The 27251-nt window shown below is 47.5% G+C and overlaps 9 protein-coding genes across 9 annotated transcripts; 7 read left to right on the top strand and 2 right to left on the bottom strand.

Moving 5' to 3' along the window:
- Nucleotides 1-295: 295 nt before the first annotated feature.
- On the top strand, nt 296-2861 carry N7462_006713 (uncharacterized protein; the record flags this gene model as incomplete). The annotated part of the gene is made up of 4 exons (XM_057078431.1): nt 296-406; nt 467-921; nt 1111-1378; nt 1485-2861. 4 exons carry the CDS (start codon nt 296-298, stop codon nt 2859-2861), a joined length of 2211 nt encoding a protein of 736 aa, XP_056934011.1.
- A 2584-nt stretch (nt 2862-5445) lies between these two features.
- Nucleotides 5446-7168, top strand: N7462_006712 (uncharacterized protein; the record flags this gene model as incomplete). Its single annotated transcript, XM_057078430.1, has 2 exons — nt 5446-5656; nt 5724-7168. The coding sequence occupies 2 exons, from the start codon at nt 5446-5448 to the stop codon at nt 7166-7168; spliced, it is 1656 nt and encodes a 551-aa protein (XP_056934010.1).
- A 1095-nt stretch (nt 7169-8263) lies between these two features.
- N7462_006711 (cytochrome P450) lies at nt 8264-10236 on the top strand (the record flags this gene model as incomplete). The annotated part of the gene is made up of 7 exons (XM_057078429.1): nt 8264-8462; nt 8550-8682; nt 8741-8932; nt 9000-9151; nt 9206-9453; nt 9515-9786; nt 9840-10236. 7 exons carry the CDS (start codon nt 8264-8266, stop codon nt 10234-10236), a joined length of 1593 nt encoding a protein of 530 aa, XP_056934009.1.
- Nucleotides 10237-10676: 440 nt separating this feature from the next.
- Nucleotides 10677-12184, top strand: N7462_006710 (prolyl hydroxylase family protein; the record flags this gene model as incomplete). Its single annotated transcript, XM_057078428.1, has 2 exons — nt 10677-10959; nt 11016-12184. The coding sequence occupies 2 exons, from the start codon at nt 10677-10679 to the stop codon at nt 12182-12184; spliced, it is 1452 nt and encodes a 483-aa protein (XP_056934008.1).
- A 1835-nt stretch (nt 12185-14019) lies between these two features.
- Nucleotides 14020-15139, top strand: N7462_006709 (NAD(P)-dependent alcohol dehydrogenase; the record flags this gene model as incomplete). The annotated part of the gene is made up of 3 exons (XM_057078427.1): nt 14020-14302; nt 14374-14803; nt 14857-15139. 3 exons carry the CDS (start codon nt 14020-14022, stop codon nt 15137-15139), a joined length of 996 nt encoding a protein of 331 aa, XP_056934007.1.
- A 1987-nt stretch (nt 15140-17126) lies between these two features.
- Nucleotides 17127-19826, bottom strand: N7462_006708 (threonine/serine exporter family protein; the record flags this gene model as incomplete). Its single annotated transcript, XM_057078426.1, has 1 exon — nt 17127-19826. One exon carries the CDS (start codon nt 19824-19826, stop codon nt 17127-17129), a length of 2700 nt encoding a protein of 899 aa, XP_056934006.1.
- A 2586-nt stretch (nt 19827-22412) lies between these two features.
- On the bottom strand, nt 22413-23108 carry N7462_006707 (TspO/MBR family protein; the record flags this gene model as incomplete). Its single annotated transcript, XM_057078425.1, has 3 exons — nt 22413-22874; nt 22912-22937; nt 23006-23108. The coding sequence occupies 3 exons, from the start codon at nt 23106-23108 to the stop codon at nt 22413-22415; spliced, it is 591 nt and encodes a 196-aa protein (XP_056934005.1).
- Nucleotides 23109-23932: 824 nt separating this feature from the next.
- N7462_006706 (putative DUF341 family oxidoreductase) lies at nt 23933-24613 on the top strand (the record flags this gene model as incomplete). The annotated part of the gene is made up of 2 exons (XM_057078424.1): nt 23933-23936; nt 24009-24613. 2 exons carry the CDS (start codon nt 23933-23935, stop codon nt 24611-24613), a joined length of 609 nt encoding a protein of 202 aa, XP_056934004.1.
- Nucleotides 24614-25074: 461 nt separating this feature from the next.
- N7462_006705 (beta-ketoacyl [acyl carrier protein] synthase domain-containing protein) lies at nt 25075-26680 on the top strand (the record flags this gene model as incomplete). The annotated part of the gene is made up of 5 exons (XM_057078423.1): nt 25075-25380; nt 25438-25524; nt 25578-25635; nt 25693-26032; nt 26080-26680. The coding sequence occupies 5 exons, from the start codon at nt 25075-25077 to the stop codon at nt 26678-26680; spliced, it is 1392 nt and encodes a 463-aa protein (XP_056934003.1).
- Nucleotides 26681-27251: the final 571 nt, after the last annotated feature.

The following is a 27251-nucleotide window of genomic DNA, read 5'->3' as shown; positions in this document are numbered from 1 at the left end:
TTGAAGGGATGTATTTTCTCCTTGGTGGTGAAGGTACCGAGGTTTTATTTGATTTACAAGTCAGCTTCGAAGGGATGATTTCCATTGGGGGCCTAAACGGGCCAAACAAATGCGATGTTTTTGCCAACATACCAATTGGCTCCACTTAGGCACTGCCGCCTTCACCTCCCTGGCAGCCGATCGCCAACGTATCCTACCTTCATCCTACCTTCTGAGCTCGGTTCGCCCTCCTCCGATCGAGCACAAGATTGCTTCATGGCATTATATTATTATGTGAGCCAATCCGCGCCGAAACATGGCTGGAGATAGTGCAGGCAGAACAATCTTGGAAATTCTCACCTCGTGTTGTTGGACTCCCGATTGTGACAACAACATCCTTGAGTTTCGGGAAGATGGCACGGGTAACGTATGTTTCGAAGAGACTCAGGGCGTTGGGATATTGCGCGAAATTCTAAATAGTTTGCAGATATGTCTGCGACGGGACCAGCCAGTGTTTATTGCCTTCGAATTTGACTGGAAACCCCTGGACCCAACCGATCTTCATGTAGAAGTGGATAAATCAGAACGTTGGCTTGGAGGGACCCAAGACCTAGCACATTTGAAGCTCGAAATAACCCTCACTAAGCGCCCTGGTCCGCTCAACGAGCATCGCCTGCGGGATACCGCGTTTTGCCCCAAGACTTTTACGATCCGTCTCGAAAAGGGCATCTTTCCAGCACCGTTTTACCGCAACAATCCCGAACAAGACCCAAACAAGACTAAGTACGCTTTGCGACTTCTCTTCGATACCTCGCTATATCCCTCCGCAGAGGATTGGAAGGAGACGAGATTCGGACAAGCTGGGTTTGGCGAGGATACCTGGGAGTGGAGGGAATTCACGGGCAAGAAGGTCAAATATGGGGACACGCGGTCGACGATGATGTGAGTAGGATGCTTGAGGCGTCGTCTTTGACATGACTCTTCCCTGTCATTAAACAATTGTCTGTGGCGGACGCGATGTTGTTTCCCGGGGATTCGCGCATTTTAACTAGGAAAGCCAGATCAGAGATGCCGCTTATCTGGATCTTTCCTTCCCGAGAGTGTAATAACAGGTTATGCTAACGTCCTCAGTTACATCATCTCCATAATTCTCTCCTTGGGACTCATGGTCGCCTTGTTCATTAACCTGTCTTCGGGAATGCCGACCGTTTCTTCCGTCACCGCATCACAAGAATCACCAACGATCAGCTTGGACTATGCCACATATCAAGGAGTCTCATTGACTAATGGAGTAGACCAGTATCTAGGGATGCGATTTGCGAAGGCACCAACGGGGAACTTGCGATTTCGTGCACCACAAGATCCAGACGTTTTCAATGAGCTACAGCATGCGACAGAGGTAAGACGAGCAATTGCAACGAAATTCTGGTCAAGATAAAACCTTCAATTGTGCCCAAAATGAGCAGCTTCAAGATCATAATGCTAACAATCTTCGCAATGTATAGTTCGGACCTATCTGTGTCGGCGTAGGACAATCTGTTAGTGCCACTCGTGCTGAGGACTGTCTTTTCGTCAATGTCTGGAAACCCGCGAATGCATCAATCAACTCCAATCTTCCCGTGTGGCTGTTCATTCAAGGGGGTGGGTATTCCCGCAACTCAAATGCGAACTATAACGGCAGTACAGTTGTAGAGGAATCTGGACACGATATTGTGTTCGTTAACTTCAACTACCGAGTCGGTGTATTGGGATTTCTGGCTAGCAAGGAGATGCAGGAAAACGGCGACCTCAATGCTGGCCTGCTGGACCAGCGCAAAGTCCTCAGCTGGATTCAGACGCATATTCGGGACTTTGGCGGGAATCCTGACCACGTCGTCTTGCACGGAGATTCAGCAGGCGCCGGGTCCGTTGCCCACCACCTCACCGCGTATGGCGGTCGAGATCTAAATCTGTTTGTCGGAGCAGTGGCCGAGTCTGTTTTCTGGCCAACACAGCGAAGCGTGGCAGAAATGGCATTCCAGTACCAGAATTTCCTTGAAGTTACTGGCTGTGATGTTTCTGCTGATCCATTGTCATGCCTCAGATCTCTCGATATTACGATGATCCAGAAACATAACGTTAAAAAACCTTTCCCTGGTGGAAGCGACTCTCCTGTTCCGCTATGGTACTTTCTTCCCGTGGTGGATGGAGATCTTGTCCCAGACCGTCTATATAGTCTCTTCCAGCAAGGTAAATTTATCCATGTTCCTCTCATGGTTACAGACGACACAAACGAAGGAACGCCATTTGGCTACAACGCCATCAATCCCGCAGAAATGGCTCAGTTCATTAAGAATAATTATCCGAGGTTAAGCGATGAGCAGCTTAGTGCCATTCAAGAGGCATACCCGAAGGAGATTTCCCTCCCTAAGCACGAAGCTTACTTCCCCTCCGCATCCAAAGCCTACGGCGAAGCAACGTTCACCTGCCCCGGGAATATGATGGCAGCAAGTATGTCGAAGTATTACTCCCCCGACAATGTTTGGAATTACCGATTCAATGTTCTTGATCCAACCGAAGCCTCAAGTGGCATGGGCGTACCCCACGTCTTCGAGTTACCCTCAATTTTTGGACTAGGCGAGACTAACCTGCCTGATTATTCATTCGCGACCACCAATGCAAATATTGTTCCGGTTACGATGAATTATTACTTGAGTTTTGTTAAAGAACTCAACCCAAATACTCTCCGCTTGCCAAGAGCCCCCTTTTGGGAATCTTGGGGGATAGGGACAGGTCAACGGCTGAAGCTACAGACCAATTCATCGGCCATGGAGGTTGTTCCACAAGTACAGCTAGACCGCTGTTTAATGTGGGAAAGGTTTGCTGCCGCTATGCAGCATTGATGGCACTCTTCGAAAACAGAAAAAGAAGAAGCTTGAGAGACTCCTGTATTTCGTTTCGAGAGATGGGGCTGGACATCAACCTAACTCTTGGATCTCGCATCTAGATAGAAGTTGTGACTCTTGTATTAATTTAAGCATAAAGGAAATATTCGAGCTATCAAATCTCACTGCCATCTCGATATAGCGATATGAAGTCCTTGCTGCTATTTTGCCCTTTTTTGACTGGTAGCGGATCGCGCAATGATAAGAGGTTAATCTGGTTGCCCATGTAAAGCTATGTTTTGACATTTGCCTCTTCACTCTTGTCAAAATTTCGCTTACGGCAAGTAGGCCACCCTCTACGGCCGTGAGCAGCCTCGCAAATACCTGAACAGCATTGCAGATGAAATAAACAGTTTTCAAGATTCCCGTAGCACTCCTTATCGCGGCCAAAGAAAGGAGACTTGAAAAAACATCGTCCGGTTGATCCGCAATACTGGGAATAATTGCAATCTTTGTGGTGATCGCATCCTCTTTGACATAGACCATCTATGCAAACATGACCAAAGTCGCAATCGACTTTCGTATCACAAGAATCATCATCTGTAGACTTTATCTGGTTCGGCAAGGATATACTATTCTCGTTACTCTCAGGGCCCGTAGTCATGTTGACAGCAAGTTTTTTAGAGGTAGTTGTGGGGTGCGCATGTACAGGGTAGGCTCCTAATCCTACCAAGCACATCATAAACAACCAGAAAGAAGAGTGCAACACTGTGTTAAAGAAATTAATGGTTTTTCAAAGATCATAGAAGAATCACTAACCTCGTCTGTTTGATATTCTCCTTTGGAGATGGTTTCTCATTTCATTTGAAGTCGAAAATTAAATAATTTCACAAACACAGGTTAGACCTTTCCAATTTTACTGCGTATATGATGGATGGATAAAAAGGCTGAACAAGGAAAACCGCAGTCCGGGAACCATTCTATTGAAATTCGAACTCGAATTTGCCCTTTGAGGCTTAGAAAAGTTGTGGATATCTCTAGTGGACCATTGAAATTAAAGAATAATTAGAGCGACATGTAATTCACAATGAAATTGTAATTTCTCGTCATCATGGTGGTTTCCACTTTCTGCCTCGGTCAAATCGGGTCGCGGGACGGCAGGGAAACTTTGGGTGGTTAACTTAAACCTTTCCCATTTGCTCTCGAACCATCCTCATCTCGGCATCAGTACACTTTCACCTACCATGGAACTAAATCGACCTTTTGAAACTCACGTGTAAGATTAGCATCTCAGAGTATTGCTGAGCTGTAAAAATTTCTAACTCTCTAGGGAACGCGAATGCGGCGAGAGCCAAGAGCCGAACCATGTTGACAGCGATACTTGGGGATAATATCAGATATGACTATAAGCGGTGACCTACCCAACTAAATAGCGTCTCTGGATAACAGAAGAATCTTCCAAATCACATGTATATCGGTACCTTCCTTCTCTTTACTGATTTTTCGCCTCTACGTCAACCGGCAGTTACAGTGACACAGCAAAAGTTTTCAACTCATAGAATCACCCCGATATTCTGTAATATTCTGTAATATTCTGTCATCCAAGAGCGTTCAATTCACCGACCATTAATATGAGATGGCATAATAAGAATAATACGAGTAGCAATACATAGCGGTGGCGGCGGTGGTGAGGTAAGAGAAGATACGGAAGATAGAGGATCTGTATGCGCTCGTAGAAGACCTTTTACATCTCCGATCTTATTCTCCATAATGCTACTAGATTCTAGAGGTTTAAAAACTCATGCTGTGTCACTCAAGATCAATACCGGATAACTCCATGATATGCTCGAAACCAGTTATGTTATTCAGAGTGAACAATAAAGTTCACTCAATGGTTCGACGAAAGATTTCGATACTCAACTGCGTCTTATCGGCACCACAGACAAGAATTCTCAGTCTTCTTTCGAAACAGATGAACAAATAACCAATTTTTATTGCTTTACTGGTTCTTTGATAATCAATTACGGACGCTCCAGGGGAAGACTGGAAACGCCCCTGACGAGCTGTCCACTGCTCATGTCCACCCAAAGTCCCAAAGTCCAGATATTTACAACACTGTGAATAATAGAGCTAATTGTCCACCAGACCTCTCAACTGACCTCTATGGTCCCCCATTACCCCGCAATCAAATAAGTTTCTGTTGTATAATGGGATCCACTTGTGATGTGCGGGATGCTGATACCGGCCCGGGTATATGCCTGCTTCGTCATCAGAGCACTTATCAAGGTTCGATTTTGTCTTCAGTATTCTCCGCTCAACAACAAAAGGGGGGAGGTTCTCAACCTTGTTTTAGGACTGGCCACAAAAAGGTCCACAAAAACCATCGCGTAGATTTGCTCTTCTCGGGCTTTGTGTGGATCCGGGGGCCGTAACGCGGGGCAGTACCGGGCCGGCGATTGCGGAGACCATCAACCCCCACGAAAGAGTGATTACCCTGGGGAAATGACCATGGTTTTGGAATGCATAAAATCCTTAAAACGGCGATATTTTTTCCTACTCTGCCCTTCTTTGTTTCGTTTCTAGGCTATCTTGTTCTGTGAATATGATGACTAACAACGAAGTCATCAGCACGCAAAATCATACGGATGAGAAGAAAAATCATATGAAAGACTGCATAGTGCAAGACAATAGAGACTTTCATGGCCATGGGCACGGTATCGAGGGTGAAGAAAAGCATTCCAATGGAGAACTCAATCAATTGCCAGTCTTGCAGCGCAGGCTAAAAAGTCGTCACCTGCAGATGATCGCTATCGGTAGGGGATTCAATCGACAGTATAAAAGTTGAGAAATCACTAACTTATTATCATTATCTCTCAAAAGGTGGCACAATAGGAACTGGTCTTTTTATTGGTAGCGGCAGTGCGATTGCCTACGCCGGGCCTGTTGGTGCTCTCATTGCCTATATCTTTGTCGGTTCGATTGTATATTCAGTCATGACAGCCTTAGGGGAGGTCGCAACATACCTTCCAATCTCTGGAGCATTTGCATCATATGCCACACGATTGGTAGATCCCAGTCTCGGTTTCGCAATGGGCTGGATATACTGGTTTTCCTGGGCGTCGACATTTGCACTTGAATTAACAGCTACCGGCCTGATTATTCAATTCTGGAATGACACCATCCCAATCGCTATATTTATTGCTATTTTCTGGGTAGTAATTATTGCCCTGAATATGCTGCCCGTAAGCTTTTACGGAGAAGCAGAATTTTGGCTGTCAAGCATCAAGGTGCTTACTGTGATTGGATTTATGATCTTTGCTATTTGCATGAACGCAGGAGTTGGCAAAGAAGGCTATATTGGATTTAGATACTGGGTGGATCCTGGTCCATTCAATATTTATCTGATTAAGAACGACGATTCCTTAGCCAAGTTTCTGGGGTTCTGGGCGGTTCTTATTAAAGCAGGATTTTCATATCAGGGAACTGAACTTGTTGGCATCGCTGCTGGCGAAACAGAAAACCCAGGGAAGAACATCCCCTCTGCAATTCGAAAGTCTTTTTTTCGAATTGTTTTCTTCTTCATTTTGACGATCTTCTTCATTGGAATTGTTATTCCGTCTAACGACACGCGCCTTACTGCTAGCGAAGGTAGTGGTGCAAGTGCTAACAACGCAAATGCATCGCCTTTTGTGATTGCTGCCAAGCGCGCCGGAGTTAATGTGCTACCTAGCATCATTAATGCTGTACTATTGACGGTTGTGCTTTCTGCAGCAAACTCGAATGTGTATAGTGGCAGCCGTATTCTGACAGGCCTTGCCTATGAAGGATTTGCCCCTAAGCTCTTTGTGAGGACATCCAAATATGGTGTCCCTCATTGGAGTGTCCTATTTACAGCACTTTTCGGCCTTCTGGGATTCCTGAATGTGTCAAATGCTGGGAGCACTGTTTTCAACTGGCTCCTTCAAATCGCCGGCCTTGCAGGCTTTATTACCTGGACATCTCTTAATATTATTCATCTGGCCTTCATGAAGGCTCTGAAGGCCCGTTGCATTTCTCGTGACACCTTGCTTTATAAAGCCACGTGGCAACCTTATTTTTCATGGTATGGCTTGTTTTTCAACGTCTTGATAATTATTACTCAAGGGTTTACTGCCTTTGTGCCACACTTTAGTGTAACAAATTTCTTCATTAATTATCTTAGCCTCATTCTGTTTGTTGCACTCTACGTTGGGCATAAGATTGCATTCAGACCATCATTTGTGAATTCACTTGAGGCGGATCTTGATACAGGTCGATTGGAATTTGAAGGTTCAAATACGGCCTAGACTTTGATAAAATACATTCCGAATAAGGTTCAAGATCATTGAAGCCATTTTGCCTTTTAAGCAAATTCGTACGCATCATTCTACTGAAGCCAAGTAGACTAGAGTTAGTTGAAGGCAGAGAAAATTCAACTCCGTGCTGACAGGCATTCATTACAAGAAAGCTCGATTCTCTGCTGTAAATATCGTTACTGCGTGAGTTATCTATGGATGCGGCTAGTCTTCCCTTTCCACTGACGAGGAATGGGTGAGAAGTGGAGACGGCCACTATCGTGGTTGAGAATGAAGAGAAAAGTCTCAAGCGCACGAAAATGCGTAAAAAGGCTGGGAAGGAATTCAGCTCACGAATGGAAAGCATGTGATTTGCTCGATAATTGATGTTTGGTTCTGCTTATTCTGAGTTAAGACCAATGACCTGTGTGCGCTGTTCTCAGTCGATAAACTTGCGCCGGAGTCTCGAAACTCGCCTAAATTTAGCGCCAAAACCACCTCCAACAACCTTTTTGTGGGGAGACACCTGCACCTAAAAAAAACTACCGTAAGCAAACTCAGAGCGGTCTGTGATTCCGTCCTGCGCCCAGTTTCAGTGCAGATATTTAACGGATTTTATTGCCAGTCTGGTATTTTCATCCTACCAAGCGGACGGAACCTTGTGTTTCCAATTGATTTTAAGTTTGGAACCCTGCTTTCTCAAGACATGCTGGAACTTCCAAATATACTGTTGCTGAGAAGAGGACCGAAGCTAAATATGCAGGGAGTCTGCACAGCCTTAGCAGAGACGGGCCAGTATTGAGCTAGTGATAAATACTAGCCTTTTTCAATTTTACACCCGAGTGAACGTGACAGAATAGGATAAAGCTGAACATGTCAGCCTCACCGTGAGTCTCGGGATTGGGTGAATCACGAGCGGGGCTCCTGTATCACAGCGGAGAAATATCGTGTTAGCCAAAGGGGGCTCAGGATATATCAATTGCATCTTAGCTAATACCATTGCGAACCATTTTGGAGATAAAACTTCGTAGTCCCGCCGGTCAAGAAATTTCCCTAGGGAAAATTCCATCAGGATTTTTCACGACTTTTCTTTTTTATAATATCGTCATGTCTTTCACCTGGATAATAGGACTGAGTCTGACCATTTTTGCCCTTTATGTCGTCAACAATAAATTCTTGCGCAAAAAGGGTTCCGGCTCACTGCCACCTGGGCCGTCACCCAAACCAATACTTGGTAATATAACAGATCTTCCTCCAAAGGGAACCCAAGACTGGGTCCATTGGATGAAATATAAAAATCTATATGGTAAGTTCAGTCATAGGCAGCTGTCAATTCCATTCATAGTGGAAGAGTATATGATACTTTGCAGTCAATGACTTTGAAGAAAATCAGGACCAATTAGCTCTGTCAATGTCATGGGCCAGACTATTATCATTATAAATGATACAGATATAGCAAAGGATTTGTTGAATAAGCGCTCTGCAATTTACTCTTCACGCCCACACATGGTATTTGCATCAGAAATGTTAGTTCCTCCTCCGTCCCATCGATGAAAATGGAAATTTATCTGAATGCCAAATTAGGGTAGGATGGGAGAACGGTTTGGCTTTTCAAGGCTACACTGAAAAGTTCCGTGCCTATCGTAAAGCAGTGCAGCCTTCCTTTGGATCAGAGGCTGCAGTATCGCAATTCAACACTTTACAAGAGGTAGAAGTACATCGCTTCTTATTAAGAGTGCTTCGAGACCCAACGAATCTTGCGCAGCACATCCAAACGTAAGCGCCCGGGACATTCGAATCATAGGGCCATGCGAACTTTACTGATATAATGAAATGAAAACAGTGAAGCGGGTGCAGTTATCCTCAACATTGCATATGGTTATACGATTGAACCATTCGAAAGAGATCACCTGGTCCACATAACAAATGTCGTACTGGACCAATTCGCCAAAGCAGCAACCCCAGGTGCTTGGATGGTGGACATCATACCAGCACGTAAGCTCTGAGCAATCATTCCGAAACATCCACTGTTGTGTCTAATGAATACAGTGAAATATTTGCCTTCGTGGTTTCCAGGTGCTGGCTTCAAGCAGACTGCAAAAGAGTGGCGAGAACAACTGAAAGGAATTGCGGATAGGCCGTATGCGTTTGTCAAAGAGCAGATGAAAAACGGCACTCATAAACCATCGTATCTTTCCAAAATATTCGATACTAGTGGGTATCCTCAAGCAGGGTCAGAGAAAGAGACAATTGCAAAATGGACCGCCGCATCCTTATATACCGGCGGTGCAGATACAGTGAGATCCATCCATCCATCCATCTACATATTTGCCTTGCAAATTAATCATGAACTTCTAGACTGTTTCCTCAATGGAGTGCTTTTTCCTCGCAATGGCCTTGTTCCCAGATATTCAGCGCAAGGCCCAGAAAGAAATCGATGACGTTTTGGGGCCTGGGCGGCTTCCAAAAATGGCTGATCGTGCCAAATTGCCCTATATTGATGCCGTAGTAAAAGAGGTACTCCGTTGGCATCCGGTAGCGCCAATGGCAATTCCGCACTTGTCAACTGAGGATGATACATATGGCAAATATTTCATTCCCAAGGGGTCTTTGATCTTAGCAAATGTTTGGTAAGTGAGGAATGTCGACTAGTTCTTGCACTTGGCAACTAACTTGAGTCCAGGGCCATGACGCATGATCCAGAAATTTATCATGACCCCATGACTTTTAAACCCGAACGCTTCCTGAACATTGACGGACGAGATCCTGAAATGGACCCGCATTCGATTGCCTTCGGCTTTGGACGTCGTGTGTGTCCTGGTCGGTTTCTGGCTGACAACACCGTATACCTCAGCGTAGCGCAATCACTCGCGGTTTTCAATATTAGTAACGCTACTCAGAAAGGAATCAAGATCATGGACTCTCCCATATTCGAGCCTGGTGTTATCAGCCACCCTGCCCCTTTCACATGCGACATAGAGGTCCGAGGTCCCATTCAGGAGGCATTGATCTTGTCTGTGGAGAAAGAAAATCCTTGGGAACCCAGCGATGCAGAAAAATTGAAGCATGTCACATTTTGAGATAGATATATTGATGCTGTCAGCCCTTGTGTCATTTAACATGGAATAGTTTACACCTGCTCTGTCTTTCTTTCCATCCTGCCTAATAAAAAATCAAAGAGCAATATATGCATTGTTACTCCATTTTGATCCTCACCATGACAAGAGCAAGTCTCAAATTTTTTGATATAGATTCAGTTTTTCATAAATATACATATCTATCCAATAGCAAATAGTCCTAGTTCCCGGACCCCTTCAGCGTATTCTAATATCATCAGAGAAAAATCAAAAACTTACATACTAATAGCTTTAATACAGGCAGGCGGTGTAATCGAGCGGTGTTGTTCTGCCGTCTCGGAAGATCAATTTGCCGACCAATCTAGTGCGAAGGCCAAAATCCCAGAGTCCCCGCTTGTAAATTCTTATTGAGGCAATCCATTATCATAGGATCTCAAGTTACGATGGCCAAGTCTAAATCCGCCAAGCGTAAGCGCAATGCGCAGGTTGACCTCCCACAAAAGGCTCCAAAAGCCGAGTCTACACTAACGCCGCCTCCTGACGGTACAACTCTGGAGCCCAAGCAACTCCAGACAGTCATTTCGGATGAGGAACTTGACATTACCGTCGATACCCTGCAGACCCTCGCTCAGTATCCCAATCTCACCAAGTCGAAAGCCTGCAAGGACCTTCGTATCGCAGTTTATGACTTTCGTCAGGCCTGCACCACTGGCGTCAATTCCTCAGGTACGCCGATGATGATTCCAACCGAAACCGAAAGGGTCTAACTAATATTTTGCTAGATGGCGCCAACCTGACAGCGCGCATAACGGGCGCTCTAGCCGACGAAAAGTATCTTGAAGCCAGGATTCTGCTGGCTGAGATGAGAATTAGACGGGAACAACCCAAGATCGGAGCTTTGTGTCGCTGGGTGCGAGATTTAGATGTCGTCAGCGGCCTTTCGACACAGCCTGGACTTGACCATGTGTCTCTCAAGCGGAGCACTAAGGATTTAGAACTCCTTGGTGTTCTTGATGCCATCTTGCGCGTCAGTACACCAATCGATACCAGTCCGAATGCCGTCGACTCCACCTCCCCTATCGCTTTTCAATCCATCTGGGACCTTCGTCCCTCGACGGCACCGCTACCGGTTTATGCCTCTGTCCTCGATAAATCAATATTGTCCGATGCGCCTACATCTCCCTCCGCGATCCGTGTCATTGAAACAACTCCCGGCCCTCTCCGTAAACCTCCGAATCATCATCCTGCCATTCTATACACAACGTCTCCAAATGCCGTCCCATTAGCCCCGGTGGGCCCGTCTATTAAATATCATCCACACCCCGCTGTCCCAGGCCTTGGACTTGCCTTGAATGTCCTGTCTGAAGCGGAGTGCAAAGCAATCATTGCAGCCGGTGAATCAGTCAACTTTCTCCCCGACGCACCTTTACGCGAAGACGGCGACATGAGTATCCTAGCCCACAACTTTTACTGGATTGTCGATACCACTTTTCACGACATTCTTTGGGCGCGAATTTCGCCATATGTACCACCTTCAATCAATGGTCGTCTTGTGCGAGGCATCAATCGGCGCTTCCGAGTGTACAGATACGTTCCCGGTGCCGAATACCGGTGTCATATTGATGGAGCCTGGCCTCCATCCGGTATCCTGCCTGATGACACTTATGTTTATGACTCCTCTCCGGAAGGGCAAAAGCAGAGTTCTATGTACACCTTCTTATTATATCTCAACGATGAATTTGAGGGCGGAGAGACCACTTTCTTCATGCCGGCCGCGCGAGAGGGCACTCTCAATGCATACCCGGTACGACCTGTGATGGGAGCCGTCGCAATATTCCCGCATGGTGAGTCGAATGGAGCCCTACTGCATGAAGGGACCGGAGTTAGGAAAGGTGCAAAATATATTATCAGAACCGACGTAGAGTATGATGTTAAACCATCTGAGGATTAACAAATTTTAATCCCCAAGCACTCCTGTCATGCATGAAAAGAGCTTTGGAATAGCCCATCACACAAAAGTTATGTCGGATAAAGATTAAAAAGAAGGATGTCTCATGTCGCATATATTTTATATGGGCATATCTTCAGCTCCATCTAACCAAGTTTCTCAACGTAGAGAAAATATAGGCGCAAACGACCTTGGGTACATTTTCTAATCTCGCTACATGTTGAATGCCAGAGAGGAAGATATTAGGATCCCCGCAAACAGGGCATTTCAACGGCAGAATAAAACCTTCGTACTGAAAATACGTAGGTGCATGCCACCATCATCGCCGCGTATTTATTGTCTAGATAGTTCGCCAGTCATCTCATCTGAGCAGCGGCCTACTTACATTCACCACCTGGATAGCAGTCTTCTTCCTCACCATTCAAACTCATTCTTGATTCAGTACCTCCACTACCCTTAAAGACCCACTGTCCCTAATTCTCCACCATCGTGAACCCAATACACTTCCGAGCAGCAGTAATAGGCCCATCCGGTGCTGCCGCGTATTCCAGCTCAGGGTCCGGTCCGCAACGATCGTCCCACCACCTCGCATCAGGAAATCATATCTATTTCGCATCCAAGCCGACACCTCCCCGGATGCAGTGATTTCGTTCAAGAAGCATATTTTGATAGCGATCTTACCCATAAATTTTTTTGAGTTGTCTGAAAGATAGACAGGCCAGAAGTAAAACCAGTTCAGAATCCTGAAGCAATAACATCGACACCTCAGGCCAGAAGCTACCACTTTTGCCACCGACGCAGAATTTGAAATGAAAAGGAGAAACCGCAGGAAAGTTATTTATCCTGGTCAAATGAAAATCGGATTCGAATAATTATGACATTTTCTCGCTCAAAACTCTGTATCCGACATTACACCGAGGACTCACCATTATACTCCTTCATAAGTCGCCGAAGGCCCTTGTTTCGGAGCAATGATTGTGCCGTGATCTTTGCCTGCCGCCTGCCGAATCGCTGGGTCGGTGGAGCTGTCTGGTATCATCGGTTTCCCAGTTTCAAAAAAAAAAAAAAATGAACTAACAGATAGAATACTCGAGTTGAGGATTTTTATCAATGAGGATTTTTATCAAGCGTAGGTACACATCTCACTTACAGATAAACAGGTCAAGAATGTACTAGTTCGAAAGAATATAGTATAATTGACCAAGCGCCCCAGATCCACAAGGCTAATATTCCGATCGAATTCTCTAATATTAACTGTCGTACCTCTCGAGTAGAATCGTGATCTATGCTACATTCCATTGTCAATTTTGCCGAACTGAGCAGTATACATATGTGTAATTGACTCTAGAAAAAGTAACCACCAAGCATAATGAACATGCTTGTGCCTTTACTGTCAAATTCCAGCCGACACTGGCTCTCTCGGCTTCCCGCGCACTGGGCATGGTGGGTTGATGAAATATCTGACCCGAGAGCCTCGGCCTGTGGAACAACCGGAGATTTTCTTAGGCTTGATTTGTGTACCATGTCAAAATGATCGACAGCACTAGAATTGGATATACATTGCATGGAATTCTCTGGAATAACTTTAATGACGTTGATGTCGAAAAGGGAATCTGCCCCGTCTCCAGCGATTGTGGCATCCACTTCAACCAAGCTTCGGGATCACGGCACGCCAAGGTTCCAAAATGCTGAGAAATCTCCTGGTAGAGCGCGAAAGCTCGGCGGGGATTTAAAAGGGGATCCTCTGTCCATCCTCCACTGTCTACAAACAACGAGTATACTCGGATCCTGAGAATTTTCCCAAGCATTACCGTTCCGAACCTTCCATATTTTGAGCTATGAGTGTCACATTCGAAGTTTTCCGGGGCTCGGAGGAGGGAAAGATTGTCCCAGATAAGACCACTCGTACCTTGCAACCTAATGAAGTCTTTATCGAGACTACGCATTCCGGTCTGTGTGGAACCGACGAGCACTTTCTACACTCTGGACAGGTCCTGGGCCACGAAGGCGTTGGCATCATTCGTCAAATTGGACGCGATGTCACAAATGTCAAGGTTGGTGATCGTGTTGGATTCGGATACACTCACTTTGTGTGTGGAACTTGTGACAAGTGCTTGAGCGGTAAGTAATTCTGTGAATCCGCATATCTACTGCTCCGAGCAAGGCAAAACTAACTCTTACTTTCTGCTTAGGATGGGATCAGTACTGCGAGAAAAAGAAGGAGTATGGTTCTCATGACCATGACCTGGGGTCCTTCGGCGAGGGTGCAGTTTGGGATGCTGGCTGCGTAGTCCCTATTCCTGATGGATACGAATCGGCTGATGCGGCGCCCTTGATGTGTGCCGGCGCAACCGTCTGGACTATTTTGTCTGAATATGGTGTCCGCTCTACCGACCGCGTTGCCGTAATGGGCATCGGTGGTCTGGGTCACTTGGCGATTAAGATAGCCGCTGCCATGGGATGCCATGTCGTTGTTCTATCCAGCTCGGAGGCCAAGCGGCAAGAGGCATTTGACTTCGGTGCCTCTGAATATCATGTGTTCCGTTCTGGCCAGCCAATTTCAGATTTCAAGCCGGTGAACCATCTTCTACTTTGTGGAAGTGCCAATGTGGATTATCCCTCGTAAGTTTTGATTCCGCGCCACTTTGGACTGCAATGATTGACAAAGAAACTAGTTTGCTCCCCTTGATGGACATCCATGGTTCTATCTACCCGTTGACTGTCGACTTCGCGCCATCACCGGTTCCGCTTCTCATGATGAATTTGAAGGGTATCCGTATCCAGGGCTCCCTCGTTGCCTCGCGTCGCAGCCTCCGTTCGTTGATGCAATTCGCCGCTGAAAAGAACATTGTCCCGACCTCAATGACCTTTCCTTTAAGCAAAGAAGGAATTGAGAGTGCGATGCAGACTCTTCGCAATGGAAAAATGAGGTACCGCGGCGTTCTGGTGCGCCAGTAGGCATTGGCATCAGCAACATTCAAGAAATAGACATCCCAGCATATAAGGCGTACAGGGGCGTTAATCTTCTGTATTTCTCGAGTGGAACCTTAAGTGAGGTTTGTGTTTGCTGAGAATTTCAAACATTAAATAGATATCACCTAGATAGACTTTTGTTCAATGCATTGTATTTTCAACATGACAACATGATTTTTTCTTGTAAAAGCCGAGCATTCCTCAGCGATATTTGAATGAACAAGATCAATTTTCAAACGCACGTCCGTTATATTAAGAACATGCCACTTAGATGATTATAAAATACTCTATAATATGAAATTCAGATGGCCAAATAGACCGCTTGCAATCTATAGGAATAACTTTATTTTATGATGACTCGGTTATCACGACACGAAACCATTCGGATATCGTTCGTTGAATTCGAAGGAATTAAAGAATTCAAGACCAGTAGAATACCATCGGCCAACCTACCCGGCTCGGTCGTCAGGTTCCCCAAATTAAAGTATCGTGCCAGCTCAATCGCAACCGTCCGCAATGCAGCAGCGGAGAGGAGGTTAATTATAATTTAGCCTCAATCAGTAGTACTAGCTCTTGGTGGAGACTATCGCCATGTGAAACACGCACTGCTATACTATTGTTTGAATCGGTTTGTTCCAGCGAGGACAGGATTTCCAGCAGTAATTTGGTACTGAATTATGTAGAGTACGTTTGGAAAATCCACATTGAGCCTAATTTCATTTTGCACAGCTTTTCTTCTACCATAAGGATTAGAATGGACTCTACGTATTGAAACATATTCTCCAATCGGTCTTCCCATGAGCGCATAGGTTATGACGCCATTTGGACACACTTACAGTTATTTCAAAAGATTTCCGCTGACCCGAGGTTATACCATAAGACTTATACATAATATGGCAGCATACGGAGCTGGTCGAATGAGGACTTCTACATGCAGGCGTTACTTACGGGGTTGTGACAATTTTGGACTGATTTTTGGACTATTTTCGGGCATTTTCTATGGCATAGCGCCGTTTTCCTTTGTATTTGTCATTTATCTTGCACAGCCGGCGTTGGTTTAGCTCTTGTTTCCGCCGGAGGAAACGCTTACATAGCCATTACGCCACAAGTTAGGCTGCATTAGGTTAATAGAGTGATTGATTGATTGATAATTTCCGACCAATCCTATCCTGATTTCCACCCATTCGAGCTGACTATGATTGCTAACAAAGGTCAATGATTGTAATGAACTCTAAATTTAGTCTGATGAAGGAAGGAAGAAACAGATTGCGCAGACTGAGAGTACTAACAAAAGCTAGAGCATTGCTTGCCACTCCCAGAGACTTTTGGATTGAGTCCCTGTCTCGTATCGGGGCTGCGGCGATATATAGCGCGATCAATTGACAACGAATGAAGGCATTTCTCCAAGGAGCTTGAATTCTTTGACTGATGTCTCTGAGACTCTCCAGATCTTTAGGTCTTTATCGCTGCGCGAGTAGATATAGACCGCTTGACAGCGGCATTGTAATAGCAAAGAGGACATTGTTTGACGAATCAACTGCTCGTTCTAGTCCTGAATTGTCTAGAGATGACTTTTCTTGACTCAAACCATTCTATTGGAAGTACTCGTGTGAGATGTTGACTAATTCTTGAGGGAGAAATGGATGAAAGATTGAAAAATGTCGAGTGAGTTGTATGTGGTGTGAAATGTGAAACACGATGTCTTATCAAATCTCAAAGCAAGCCGCTTCTAAATCTATGTATGTCATATGCAAATGTGAAAAATAACGCTCAACAGGAAATACTGCGCCATGCGCCCGGCCTCGAAAAGTGTAGACAAAGAACGCACGCTAAATGAACGAAGATACTAGTGAAATAGCAAAAACTCCTCAAAACGAAAACAGGAGCCCCCATGTACAATATAAATATGCCGAAATATTAGACAGCAGAAGAAATATCAAGGATAAATGAGAAATATGGATGCGCTGCCATCTTAGAAACTGAACAGACCAGTGCGCCTTTTACCGTAGGGATAAACGACAAGAGCAGCGATGAACAGGCCAACAGTAATACCGATAGCAACTTGGATCATGCCGAAGCCAAGACTAGCCACGGAAGTATCTGAGGAACTGCTGGTAGCTGAGCTGTTGCCATTCTGGATATTCTGACGCACTTCATCTGCATATTTGATACCGGAGATGAGGGCTCCACTGGAGGCAAGACCGGAGGGAACGAGCACGAAGATGCCAGGTAAGATAGCGGTGGCAGCATGGCCGTGCCAGAGACGGCTGTAAAGGTTGCCGAGGACACCAATCGTGAAGGCACCAACGGTGTTGGCAACTTCAGAGTTAGAGCCGAGCTTGGTAGTGCTGAAGTAATTGGTAACGTAGCCCGAAACCGCAATGAAGACCATAACAGGCATTTGCTTCCACTTGCCGTGGTTGACGATAGCCAAGAAGACAGCATAGATAGCCACAAATGGGAACTTGCGAGCGTACTCCGAGCCATAGATGTTTAAACTAGAGCAAGTTGTGGACGAAGTGGCATTCGTGTCCATAAGGCCATAGATAGTCGTTCCAACCGTAATGCCGTAGCCGAGAAAGAGCGAGTAGATAATAGCATATACCATACGGATCGAACCAGCGATCATCTGGTGAGACTGCAGCTCCAAACTGGAACAGAGAACCATAAAACCGGGGAGGATAAGAGCGATGGAAGATTGAGCCATCGCCGAGAAGCAGAAGAGCTCCTCACTGGCTCCATTCCGTGTGACCCTGATGCTGCCGAATGCACGGGCGAGGAAGGATATCAGCACAGCCGCAGTGACTTCAAACACGTTGGAGTAGAGAATAGAGCGGGGGGCAAGAACGTGCTGCATAAAGCCGACCAGGCACCCAAGAAAGAAGATGATAGGCATGTCAATAGGCCGCGCTTCAAAGGCAAAAGGACCGACTGCAGCACTAGCAAAGCCATACATAAGTACCAGGATCCATTTGTTGAAGCGTGGCTTCCGTTGCATGATTTCGTCCAATTCTTGGGTCGCCTCCTCGACGCCGATCAGATCGTGCACCACGTTCTTATAAACGTTGTGGGTGTCGGCAAGACGTCCCAAGTCGACACCCTGGACCATACGGACCAGCTTGACCTCGGCGGTGCGGGTTGTCGGGTCGTCGAAAGACATAATCATGCAGCCAGGAAGATATAGGAACTGACCCGAAACCTCTAGGACTCGGGCCGTCATCTGCATATATTCCTCCAAGCGGTGCGTGGGAGCACCATACCGCATCAGGGCGCGACACAACTGCATAATGTATCGTTGACGAGCCAGGATCTCGGCAATGTGGACAGTGACCCGGATCTCGTCTTCCAGACGAGTCCTGCGTTTATTTCTCTTATGCTTCTTGCCTGGAGGCTGGAGGGCTTCCGCAGCGCCCGCAGGCAGGCTGGCACGACTCAGGTTCATCGATGCATCGACCAGCGATGAGGTTGACCGATGAGCCGATTTCTTATACCATTTCAGCTTCTCCTTGCGAGGGGTGGCTGAACCCGAGGGAGGCATGGATACAGGCATGGGAGGAGTCAGCATGCCTTTCTTTGGGGTCGTGGCACCAGACGAGACCTGCGTCTCACTGTCCGAGTCATCAGTGATGACACTCCCGGCGCGCGACGAGCTGTTCGTCTGGCTGGCATGAAGTTTCAGCAGTTGGGACAAAATGCCGCTGCCGGCTCCGCCGAATCCGCTGGACCGGCGACGGGCAGCAAATTCTCTCAGCATGCCCTCGGGAGTTGTCTGGCCAGAGCGCTGGTAGGCACCCCGCGGACGACGACTGCGCAGATGACCCTGGGCCTGGGTCATGCTGCGGACGAGACGATGAGCCTCGGCGCTGGGAGGGGGTTCGATGGGCTCCTCGCCTGCCTCCAAGGCACGCAGGCGATCCGCATCACGGCGCGCACGGCGAGCTTGCAACTCCTCAGCGGAGATGCCAGTCTCGAGATCATCGGGTAACATGGATGCGTTCAGGGCCTCGCCCTCGTCCACGGGGCGACCGAGGCGCTCTGTGAGCCGCACAGTCTTCTGGCGCAGGAGCTGGCCGGCAGCTCGAAAGCGGTCGATGGTTGAGCCGGTGCGCTCGACCTCGGGAGCTCGCCAATGCTGCTTCTCTGGATCGACTCCATCGTGAGGTTCCCCAGGGCCCTCGGGAGTGCGACCGCCCGCGAGGCCCGCGTGGCGGGAATGCGTGGGGGCCGGTGGGGTGACGCTTCCGGAAAGCGGGACATCGTTCAGGTCTACGGGCGGCAACAATGGATGCCGGGAGGCGTCAGACTGATCGGAGAAGATTCGATGGGAGTCGGTAGGGATGCCATGGTATCGCTGGCTAATGGAACGGCTGATGGAACGAAAGCGCACGCGCGGTGAGCGGATTGGATTCGGCTGTGGCTCCGATTCGGGTGGCGGCGCAGGGCTGAAGAACGCAGACTCGGGCAGTTCCTCGGCGGGCGTCTGCAGGGGCGTGTGCAGGCCGGGCGCCTCCAGCCCGGTTTCATACTGGATGACATCGGCCGTGGGTTCACGTTCGAGACTGTGACGATTGGAAATGTCGGGAGTAAGAGAGACGGGAATGGTCGGGAGAGGGAGCTCATCATATTCTTCGCTAGGACTGGGGTGCGGATTGTGCAGGAACGGGTTGGACATGGTGATCTAGGTGATCTATTCCCACGAGTTGAACCAAATCGGGAGAGCGAGTGAAAAGCGCCCGGAGAGACCGGGCGCGGGCAAGGTTGCGGTCCACACGAGAAAGGGGAGAATGGCGAGGATCAGTGAAGAACGAAGACAAAACGAGTGTCGACGGCGAGGAGTGAATGATTGAAGAGAAGGTAGACCAAACGAGAGAAGAGGAAGTGTTGGAGGAGGGAAGTGGGCGACTGTCGAGAAGTATACCCGCCTGCGGAGGAGGAGAGTCTGGATCAACCGTGACACATTCCGCGATTCCACACTCCGGGTTCCAGCCCTTCTTGGGAGCTACCGATCAAAGCTAAATCCAAGTGGACCACGGCTCGCGGGTTTTATTTTATTTTATTCTTTATTTTGGGGGGGTGGTTGTGGGCGAGTGGGTGTACAGTCCTCAATTGATAAGTAGGAAACCGAGGGTAATTCAAGTCTCGATGGCAAGTCAAGACCCCTCCAGGTGTAAGTGCACCGAGTCTTTTATCTCTCCGAGCTGGTCTGATTTGTATTTTCTATTTTTTCATATTTCTATATTTCTATTTATTTTTTGGGGGAGGGTTTGGCATCATTCGCTTTCTCTTTGTGATTTGCCGAGTTTGCTGGGTCTGAACGACGATCGGAGCAGCTGGGCGGATCCTACTTGCCAGGTACCGGCGCATCGCTCACGTTAGCTGCGAGATGACAGGTACTCACCTGGTACCCGACCTAGACCAGAGCCCGTGATAACGACGATAGGCGCCCGGACCAACGTTGGCCGTTTCGCTCTTGTTTCTTCCTCTGCATGTCACCATCGTCATGCCTGGTTGGCCCTGCTTGGACTGCCGAAGGATGAATCGGGACTAGATTGACTTTTTATCTGTTCCAAGTCGAAGACTTCATGCTCACGGGGGATGCCCGGTGAGCGCAGTCCCCCCCCCCCCCGAACTAACACTGATTTCTTCCCTCTTTTACCACTTACCACCACCACCACCACCGCCGCCATCCATGCGCAGGGACAATCCAGACAATCCAGACAATGGAAACAGCACTCGTGGATCATGGATCGCCATTGGATGTGCATTGTGTCACCACGGCTACCCACCGTGAAGTTCTAGACAAGAACACGTACCACGCTATTCATCATCGCCGAGGCCCGGTGGGTCGGTGGCGATCCCGAAAGGCTCTGCTGGGAGTGGCACGCTCGCCATCGGTGTGGTTTGTACCAATCTTTCCCTCTTTTGCTGGTGTCCCGTTCGTCCCGTTCTACTTGTTCCGATCTTTCTAGTGTGGAATCACCGAATCCTTTTTTGACCCTCCAAGTGGTTCCGACGAAGCCTAAAAAGAATCTAGCCATTCAGCCACCGCCCCCTCCGGCTAAATGCACGAGGACCCTGGACCGTACAGCAGAAAAAATAAAAAGCTTGCGGCCCTTATCGCTCACCTGGGATCCATTGTTAGGCCTACATGGACAGAAAACATGCCAATTCGGGGATCCCGAGGGGTGCCGATCCTGGGTCCCCGCTATAAAAAAGTGATTGGGCCTTATAGCCACCTCCTGAGCAGAATTAGCCTGAGCGAGGACAGGGGAGGATATGCATCAGCAATTGCGTCAATCAACATTAGGAAGATCACAGCCGAAAAAAATGGGGAAAGGAGAAGTGACAGCGCAATGGTCCACCGAGATGAAATCATCATACAGTCTTGACGTCCGTGGGTGAATAGATCATAGTCCCAACGAGGAAATCAACGAGATCCAGACCTGCCCCGAATCCGGTCCAGATCCAGACCCCAAATGGCAACCCCCAGGCCCATCAGAAACAGAAAGTAAGCCATGGAGAAGCCCTCCAAGGCTCAGTGGAGAACCAAGACGACAATATCAACTTCGAGTTTTTAAACATAAAAATAGTCGAAATAAGTGCGACAAGAAGCAAAGCAGAGCCCACCCTGTCGCCCCACTCTGCAGATACAGGCAACACAGAATGCACAATATCACCATGGCAGCAACATGACTCCAGTCACAGTGGGGAGGGGGGGGACGAGTTACAGCCTTGACGGACAATATATTGTTTCAGATATTTCTCACATCTCTCACCTGCATCTCACATGCACACACACAGTACAGGGCTGCAAGATAGGGGGGGAAGCACAAAAATCAGGAAAACAAGGGCCAGTGCGAGTGGGGCCATGCAAGCTCGGAGCTTTGAAGCAGAAGCTGACAAGCGAACGATTGCCGCCACCAAAGGATCCAAGTGGGCCTGCGAACGCACCTGCTGATGCGAGGGGATTTTCACGCATATCACAGTGGATCTACGTTGGGCTCGATCAACTAGACTCTGGCAATTGAATCAGTCATGGATAATGGACGATTAGTCTCGTACGGAAAATTCCAGACCGGAGTATCACGATTATTTGCTCAACGCCTTATTCGCCCAATGTTATGCCCCCAATGTTGGCCCTGGTCTCGGCCCCTCCATCTCCTATCTCCACTTCTTCGAGGAAACCCAACATCACAATGGTTTGCTATCACAGTGCACAATACCCTTTCAATCCCATCCTATCGATTACCCATACCCTCTACTCCCCTCGGTCTGGCCCCTTCCTGTCTCTCGCAGGTAATTTCCAGCCGTTCAGAATGCCGACGCCCGCATTCAGGTACGCCGCGTACCCTAGCCACGCATAGTAGGGTGTGATGAGCCAGAACGCCGTGCGGTCTACCGTCCACCACTTAGCCAACAGCAGAGTTACATTTCCCGCCAACAGGGCCATATCCCCGAGGGCAGCTGCCGGCCGCTCTAGCCGGAAGAAGAGCGGCATCCACAGGAAATTGAGCACGAGTTGAGTCGTGTATAAGGTCTGGGCCGAGGCGTTGGCATCGCGCACAGCCAGGGACAGCGACGCCGCCGCCGTCACGGCAGCATGATGCGAGGCATAGCCCATCAGGCCGTACAGCAGGGTCCAGGCCGGTCCGAAAAGCCAGCCCGGGGGGTTGAAGGGCGGCTGACGCAGTTGCCGGTAGGTTTCTTGGGTTTTGCTTGCCTATGGCGCGGCCGGTCAGTATCTCATACCATCTCACATCCCGATTTCCGGGATAATACCGGTCTAGACAATAGTAGATCGGCCACCGGAGCTTGTCTCGATGTGCAGTGATTTGGTTTGGCTGCACTTACGATTGGTGAGCAGCGCGACGAGCGAGCCGCCAGCGATGGGCGTCGCAATCGCCAACAGTGGCGAGTCAAAGATCGCCTGAGGCAGGGCGAAAGACCACGGCATCACGATTGAGATGCTCTATTTTTCCAGACACTTTTTCCCTAGCTTTGAAACTGTAGAAGATAATGGAGAATATGGTAGTCACTTGGCGCCCTTAAAAACAAGGTAGGGAGCAGTCAGCGATCGCGATCTGGCAAATGCGATCTTCACCTACGTCATACCCCCTTGGCGCCGTATGAAACCCCCTTCGCTTAGATCCAGCCTATCCAGTCTATTGGGTTCAATCATATTCCAGATCACAGCTTGTCATTGTGGACTACCATTTCAAAAATAGTTAGAAGTAGAGATCCCCCGCTAGTTGCAATTGCTATGGCGAGGAAAATGCCAAGGCGCGGCATGGTCTTGTACAACTTTCAACACAGCTCGCGCTGACCTCCCATTCTTCTTCACGGGGACTTTTCTCTGAATGAATAACGCAACTTATAAAACAATAAATAGCCGATCAAGACGTCCATGAGTGGCAAAGAAGACAGGATACATCCAGTGATCCTCTTCGCCTTTTGTTGCGCAGATTGGTATAAATGGAGCCATTATTCAAGGCAAACAAGCTCATCAGCATATGCAGCAGCATCGGTTATTTTATTATATTTTATCTTTTTTTTGAAATTTATCCTTGTCGTTTCTAGCTCAAAAAGGGCTGCAATTAACACCAAATGCCGCTACGGCTTCTTTGTCTACATGGCTGGGGCACAAGCGAAAAGGTCTATCTAGTTCATCTTCTCTCTTACTCTTGCGCCCCTGGCTCTCTAGGGATATTTTTCGTATTTCTTGTTTCTCTATTTAATCTAACTCAAAGATTGGCTTAGATTCTACAATCACAACTCAGTATGAGTGATCTCCATATCCATTCATTCATCAGGGCCAACTGCAGTCGAACTATATCTCATTCTTGAATTCTTGTAGGCGGACTTATTGCAGATCTCCAACGGGACAATACGGCCACGTTTCATTTCCTCGAAGGAGAAATAGACTCTGAGCCTGGGCCGGGCATTTCAGGTTTCTATGACGGACCGTATTATAGCTACTACCGCTTTCCCCGGACGTTTTCGACCGCCGACCGTGACGAGTCCGACATCCTAGATGCGTACGAGCAACTGGCCGAAACGATCACGTTGTACGGCCCTTTTGACGGCGTACTAGGCTTTTCACATGGCGGGACGTTGGCAGCCGGTTATCTCATCCACCAGGCCAAAATATCGCCGGCAGAGGCGCCCAGGTTCCGGTGTGCGATCTTTGTGAATTCCTTGCCCCCCTTCCATATGCGCCCGGGTGAGCATCCGGTCATCGAGGATGGGCTGGATGGCTATATCCACATTCCCTGTGTTCATATAGCAGGGGAAAAGGACCCGTTGTTTGATTTTTCACTGGCTCTACATCAGAAATGTGACCCGAAAGAGTCGACGTTTGTCGTCCATGGCAAAGGACATGATATCCCAACAGACAAGAAGAATGTGGCGATCATGGCGACGGCGATCCGGAAATTGGCTATCAAACTGACGGGAGCTTAGTGAGACATGTAGTGGAGGTTAACGAGAACAAAGACAGCGCAACTTATCTCATCTATTAACACTAGGGCATGCCAATTGTTCTTTTTTTTTCTCATTTCCACGATAGTCCAAAATGAACTAGAGATCAAATCTTCTCATATTGTATCACGCTACTTTAGGCTACAATCGGCAATTTTTTTTTTTTTCAATTCATTCATCTTCATCCTTGCTTACATTCGCCACCACTATTCAGAGTAGGGGAAGATTTAGTTTTTCTATTTTTCTTTTTTTTCAAATAAGCCGAAAGCAAATGGGAAGGCTGACAAAGTCATGCTCTGGAATTACTCATTTCATCTTGCTAGCGGATTGTCTCGAAACCGACTGTTGTTTTCTTTTTTTACTATCACTGGATTTATATACCGCGAAGCTTATTCAGACAGACCCGTCATATCACCAGTTTTTGATTATTGAACGTTGAAGTTATGAAGAAAATTCCAATTCTCCTGGAAGCAGCATGTTCCGAGCTGTTGGAAGAATGCATCCATAGGGAAGGGAGCATGGGCGCAGGTCTCTCTAATGACCCGGAGGACGAGTTGTCAATTCTCATGGAAGATGCTTCAATGCCCATCGCGATCATTGGCATGGGATTCCGTGGGCCTGGAGATGCGACTAACTGCAATAGGTTATGGCAAATGATATTTGAACAGCGAGAAGCATGGTCACAGATTCCGGAGCAACGGTGGAGCAACAACGCATTCTATCATCCTGATCATGCACGGCATGGAACAGTGAGAAGATGTCATCTCATCTGACTTCCGTTGTATTTGAGAATAACATGCTTTCAGATCAATGTTGAGGGAGGCCACTTCATAGAAGAGGATATCTCTCTGTTTGACGCTCCATTCTTTAATATGACAAGCGACGAAGCCGCGGTATGTGTTTATTCAGGTTTTTAAGGATCAGTTCACCGATGGTAAAGATATAGGCTATGGATCCACAGCAGCGATTATTGTTGGAAGTCACCTACGAAGGATTAGAAAATGGTGAGGTTTAAGAATTGCAATGCGGAATATGAATATAGATAATAACTGTTGCTGAAGCTGGTATTCCTCTTACTCGGGTCGCGGGCACGCAAACCGCGTGTTTCGTCGGGTCGTTTTCTGCCGATTATACTGACCTCCTCCTTCGCGATCCGGAATGCGTACCGATGTACCAGTGCACAAATGCTGGTCAGTCGCGTGCCATGATGGCCAACCGGGTTTCATATTTCTTTGACCTGAAGGGTTCTAGCGTCACAGTAGATACCGCTTGTTCTGGTAGCTTGGTGGCATTGCATCTGGCCTGCCAAAGTCTCCAAACAAGAAATGCAACAATGGCAATTGCTGCTGGTGTCAATTTGATTCTCAGTCATGAATTCATGTCCACAATGAGTATGATGAGGTAAGAAAGGATCTATTGAAATGAAAACAAGTATCTTATCTATCCAGGTTTCTCTCCCCAGATGGACGCTGTCATACATTTGACGAGGCGGCCAATGGATATGCTCGAGGGGAAGCCATAGATTGTCTCATTCTCAAACCACTAGCCGACGCATTACAAAACGGCGATACGATACGAGCGGTCATCAGAGGAACAGGTTCAAATCAGGATGGACGCACTCCAGGAATCACTCTTCCTAGTGGAAGTTCCCAAGAAGCACTGATCCGAGATGTGTACAATCGAGCTGGTCTGTGTCCTAGTGAGACAGACGTTGTTGAAGCACACGGCACAGGGACACAAGCTGGAGATCCGGTAGAGATTGGTGCCATTGCTAGAGTCTTTGGACCCGGTCGCTCTGTTGACAAGCCATTGCGAATAGGTTCGATCAAAACAAATGTTGGGCACCTCGAAGGTGCAAGTGGAGTGGCAGGGGTAATTAAAGCCGTTATGATGTTGGAGAATCGTGTGATTTTACCTAGTCGAAACTTCGAGAACCCAAATCCGCACATTCCCATGGAAGAATGGAATTTGAAAGTATTATTTTCCTTGAACGGCCTCCTTCAGTATTTTTATTACTTACGCACAGGACTAGGTTCCGTTACTACCTGAGCCGTGGGTGACCGATGGACCACGTCGGGTATCTGTAAACAGTTTTGGATATGGCGGCAGCAATGCCCATGCGATTATAGAAGATATCGACGGCTATCTGAATATTCGGAAGTTACGAAAATGGATTTTCAACTCATTTCAATGTGTAGAGAACCGAGAAGACAGTAATGAAACTGAAAATTCAACCTCACAGGGGACAGGGTGTCATAGAATATTCATGGTTTCAGGCTTCGATGAAGGATCCTGTGCAGCACAGGTCAATTCCTTATGTGATTATTTGAAATCCAAGTCCGATGTTATCGAAAATGATTTTCTAGACAGTTTAGCTGTGACAGTTAATGAAAATCGATCGACATTTACATGGAAAGCTGCCGTTATAGGTGGCTCAATACAGGACCTTATCTCTTCGACTTCAAATCGCCCAACTATTCGAAACTCCATACGACCACCAACCTTAGCATTTGTATTTACTGGACAGGGCGCTCAATGGGCTGGCATGGGAAAAGAGCTCTTCCACTCTTATCCCGTTTTCAGTGACTCAATCTCAAGAATGGACAGATATCTCTCGGAG

This window comes from Penicillium macrosclerotiorum (genome assembly GCF_028827735.1).
Source record: "Penicillium macrosclerotiorum strain IBT 26536 chromosome Unknown utg000006l_segment0_segment0, whole genome shotgun sequence".
In the NCBI taxonomy this organism is placed as follows: domain Eukaryota; kingdom Fungi; phylum Ascomycota; class Eurotiomycetes; order Eurotiales; family Aspergillaceae; genus Penicillium; species Penicillium macrosclerotiorum.
This window is presented reverse-complemented; position numbering and strand designations above follow the sequence as displayed.